Raw genomic sequence first — 4,542 nt, forward strand, 5'->3', positions numbered from 1 at the left:
TTACGGGATTATTTTTGATCTCAGATTTGAATTCACGACAGATTTCAGAGATAGATCGATCCAGAATTCAACTTCAGTTTCAGCGATTTAACAGTTTCAGACAGATTCATAGAGGTTAGGTTGGATTTCATCGTTTCTGATATTTAACGAAATTCAACTTCAGGTTAGTTCTGTTTTTGCTTCATCGTTGAATCTCTTTTCTGATATTTAGTTTTTTTGATTTTATCAGTTGATGATATGAATTCAATCTGTTACATCTTATTGTTTGTATGTTATTGATTTGATTTTTGTTATATTTTAGCTTTTGATTTTCGTTAAATGATTTTGATTACTGTTTTTTGGTGTTTGGTGTTATGATGCATGATATGAAATCGAACTGATATTAGATCATATGATTTTGGTTTATTCAATTATGTATTCTAGTAAGATTCTGAAGCGTATATCTTCGATTAATCGATGGAGTAGTTTTGATTTTAAGTTTACTGTTATTTGATTTTTTTCCTTCGATTAAATGTGTACTTTCCTGTACACTCTTCAAGTTTTAGGTTATGTGAATCTGAAACTATTATTTTATCTTTTTTTATATCTAGGTGTATCAAATATGTCTGAGAAGTTTGTTCATGCTGTTTTGAATCATGGTGAGCATTCTGCTGCATTTCGTGTTAATACTTTTATCACCGTTGATGAATTGAAGCATTTTTCCTGTAAGAAGTTGAGGTCTTTGTCCCCTTGGAGTATACGTTTTTCCTATATGGATACTAATCAAGTAGCTTTTATACAAGGTGATATACAACTTCAAGGTTTAGTTGCTCTTGTTATTCAGATGAATAATGAAGATTTCTATTTGAATGTTGATGTGATTCCGAAGCATACTGGTTGTAGCACTAGTTCAAGGTCTTTGTCTCGTTTTAATTCTGGTTGTAGCAGTAGTTCTGGTGCTAGTACTTCAAACTCTTGTGTAAGTGAAAGTCCTAAGCTTGTAAGGGTGGTCGATCATGACGCGGACAAGGCCAAGCCTCTCATTATCGATGAATGGCGTTATGTTTTTGACAATATTAGTAGAGAATTTGTGGGTGGTGTTAAAGATGTAAGGATTGTTGTTGATCAGTACAAGATGTGTACTGGTTACAAGATTCTTATTCTTAAAAACGACAAGACTCGTTTTACTGCGAAGTGCGAAGAAGATGGTTGTGGTTGGAGGATTCACTTTGGGCCTGTGAATGGTGACATTTATTGGTTTGTGCTGAAAGATTCACAGGTTAGTGGTGTTCACTTGTTTTTTTGATCCATGTTATTGATTTTTAGGTTTTAATATGTAGACTTGTTTTAGGTGTACATTGTGGTGCACATTACTTGTTGTAGGCTTTTTAGGTGGCACATTGTGGTGTAAATTTCATATTCTTGCTTGGTTTGTGCTTTCTTTTTGCATGTGTGTTGTTGTTTTTGAGATCTTATTAGGTGTACAATGTGGTGCACATTACTTATTCCAGATCTTTTTTTTTTGTAGCTGTGGTGTTGGTTTGAGGTTGAAGAGTCCTGTGGTGACAACCAAGTTAGTTAAGCATTTGATCGCTGACAGTATACAGGGTGATCCCATTTTAAAACCCAAACAGATCATGTCACTCTTTAAGAAGACTTATGGGTCCAATATTAAGTATCACCATGCCCGTAGAGGGAAAGAAGCTGCATTTGAAGATCAATATGGTGATGACGAGAAGTCGTATAGCGATTTAAATTGGTATGTGAAAGCCATTGAGAAAACTAATCCTAATAGCTTTGTGAAACTTGAAGTTGATGAATAAACTGGAATATTTAAGCGGATTTTCATCTGTTTCGGCGCTTGCAAGCATAGCTATAGGTATCTCAGGCCCATGATTTACTTGGACGCTACTTTCCTCATTGGTAGATTCAGGGGTACTTTGATGGCTGCAACATGTGTCAATGGAAATGATGGTTTTTACCCATATGCCTTTTCTATTGTTTTATCTGAAAACAAATACAATTGGTTTTGGTTTCTGGATAATCTTCAACAAGTGGTCGATGATCGTCCGATTGTTTTACTTAGTGATCGTCACGAAGGACTTCTGCATGGCATTCCAAGAGCATTTCCTGGTTCATATCACAGCTATTGCTTTTACCACATCAAGCGCAATCTCCCTATTGGAAGAGGTGATGCGAATTACAATGTCGTTATTGATTTGTTTTACAAAGCTGCTTATTCTTACACAGCAGCGACTTTGAAGAAGCTTTGCGGGGCATGCATGCAATTGGTTGTGGACATGTTTCTAATTATATCAAGACCATTTCAAAGGAGAAACGGGCAAATGCAATTTTCCCTGTATGCAGATATGCTGCCCACTCTTCATCTATTGTCGAGTCATTCAATAACTGGATTCTTGAGTTCAAAAAGCTGCTTGCTTTTGCTCTTCTCGATGCGATACAGTGAGTTTTATGTTTAGTGTTTCATTCATTTATTTTTTACTGTCGTACACATGGATTTGCTTGATGTGTACATACTTGTACACATGTTATATCTGTGATTCTGCAACTGTGTGTACATTGTTGTACACATGGATTTCCTTAATGTGTATATTGTTATACACATATTTTATATGTATTTCTTCTATATCATGTTTTGATTTTATGTTTTGTGTTTTTATTATCTTAGTTTGAAGGTTATGCAGATGAATTCTAAGAGAAGGGTAGAAGGTCTTGAAAATTTTAACACTAGGTTCACTCCCGTATACGAGGATTTACTAAACGAGAACATCAACATTGGTCGTACTTGGACTGTTTTTGAGTCTATGGAAAGATTGTATGAAGTCAGGTCTCCCCACACTCATTATGTAGATCTGTTGGAGAGAACTTGTACGTGTCACAGGTGGCAAGTAAATGGTTTTCCCTGCGCACATGCTTGTGCTTCCATTCAATCTACAAGGGAGGACATCTATTCATTTGTTGAGCCATACTTCACCACTGAATGGTACAACAGGACATACCAAGAGACCATCTTGCCAATCCCCAATTATGACAAGCCGCAATCTTATGATCCTAGTGATAGGATTATTGTTCCTATTCCTGTGCCTCCACCTGGTAGACGAAGAGAACAACATTTCAAGAAGGCTTGGGAGAAGCAAAAGAGGCCTATGATGTGTACAAAGTGCTTCACTCTTGGTCACCACAACAGAGCTACCTGCCCCATGCCTTGATGCTTTTTATTATGTTTGATTTTTTTGAAAGATCTGTGTCAGGATATGTGTACCATTATGTACACCTTCTTGTGCACTTCACTTTTCTTACCTGTCTTTTTACATGTGTAGCATTATGTACACCTTGCTGTACAATGGATGCTACTAGTTTATTTTGTTTAGTAATATTCTATCTTTTCAGTTCTAATGCCAGTAATTAGTTTTTATTTTTGTTGTTTAATGATTGATACTAGGTTATTACTTTTTCTATTTTATGTTTCTGTTAGTACATGTGTACCATTATGTACACCTTCCTATACCATTGCCTGTCAGATTTTCTACTCTGTCAGAAACTGTGCACAATCATGTACACCTTAATATTTTCTAACCTGTAATACATACTTTAGTACTGACACAAGTCTATTTTCAAAACATCAATATTGAAACTAATAAAAAACATTAATTCAAGGTCTTTATAATAGTGATAAGTCTTAAACAGAAAGTTGAAAACTGAAATTTAAAAATCTGTCTGAAGATTAAAAATCTTTAGAAGAAATTCAGAAAGTGATCTTGAATGAAGATTAAAAACTCTTCTTCCTCTTCAATGGTTGCTTTCCTGTAGTCTTGCGCCACTGATTATGCTCCTCGTCCTTCGCTATATCCCACACCTTTTCATACCATCCGACTTTTGTCAACATCTTGGCCACCAATTTTGATCTCATTTGCTGACAAATGTTTCGGCCCTCTGCTGACCTTTTTCCATACCTTTTGTTGTCTTCATACTTCGTTTCATAAAGTAACAAGTATATATTAGACAGTCCGGGTTGATTCCTTGTGAAGGGCATGTCATGATGTTTAATTCGTGCTCTTCTATAGGTGGGTGACCCTTCAATGCTCTCTTCTTATTGAGTTCCACTTGTACCACATCTGCTAGTTTCTTTGCATCGTCTTGATATGACTGCTCATTTTCTGAGTGTAACGAGTTATACCATTTCCATTCCTTAGCTTCGAAATCAAAATTCAAAAGCGACCAGTGCAATCCCATCCTCGTTGATCTGTAGAGTGATTGATAGGGATTACAAGAACTTCCAGATTCTCAGGCATGTCCCGTATGAAATCAACCACAAGCTTTTGCACCTCGCTGGTGACATTATACTTGACATAGTACTGCAATTAATAATTTGTTAGAAAAAAAATTAATTAGGCTCACCTTAATCAGAAAACTAACAAGCATGTACACTACTACAGAAAACTAACAAATCAAACATTGTAGGCCTGAAAACAGACCGTATATCCATGTATGATATACAGGTGTACACCTATGTACACACCTATATAAATCTAAAATCAAGAA

General features: G+C 35.8%; 1 protein-coding gene across 1 annotated transcript; it reads left to right on the top strand.

Moving 5' to 3' along the window:
- Window positions 1-1,922: 1,922 nt before the first annotated feature.
- Window positions 1,923-3,209, top strand: LOC113350654. Its single transcript, XM_026594787.1, has 4 exons — window positions 1,923-2,263; window positions 2,347-2,442; window positions 2,669-2,827; window positions 2,882-3,209. The coding sequence occupies exons 1-4, from the start codon at window positions 1,923-1,925 to the stop codon at window positions 3,207-3,209; spliced, it is 924 nt and encodes a 307-aa protein (XP_026450572.1).
- The last annotated feature ends 1,333 nt before the right edge of the window (window positions 3,210-4,542 follow it).

This window comes from Papaver somniferum, chromosome 2 (genome assembly GCF_003573695.1).
Source record: "Papaver somniferum cultivar HN1 chromosome 2, ASM357369v1, whole genome shotgun sequence".
Taxonomy (NCBI): Eukaryota; Viridiplantae; Streptophyta; class Magnoliopsida; order Ranunculales; family Papaveraceae; genus Papaver; species Papaver somniferum.

Coding starts and splice junctions, on each gene's coding strand:
- LOC113350654 (XM_026594787.1), top strand. CDS start 1,923: ATGGCTGCAACATGTGTCAATGGAAATGATGGTTTTTACCCATATGCC. Junction 2,264..2,346: donor AAGCTTTGCGGGGCATGCAT/GCAATTGGTTGT, acceptor CCCTGTATGCAG/ATATGCTGCCCACTCTTCAT. Junction 2,443..2,668: donor GCTCTTCTCGATGCGATACA/GTGAGTTTTATG, acceptor TTATTATCTTAG/TTTGAAGGTTATGCAGATGA.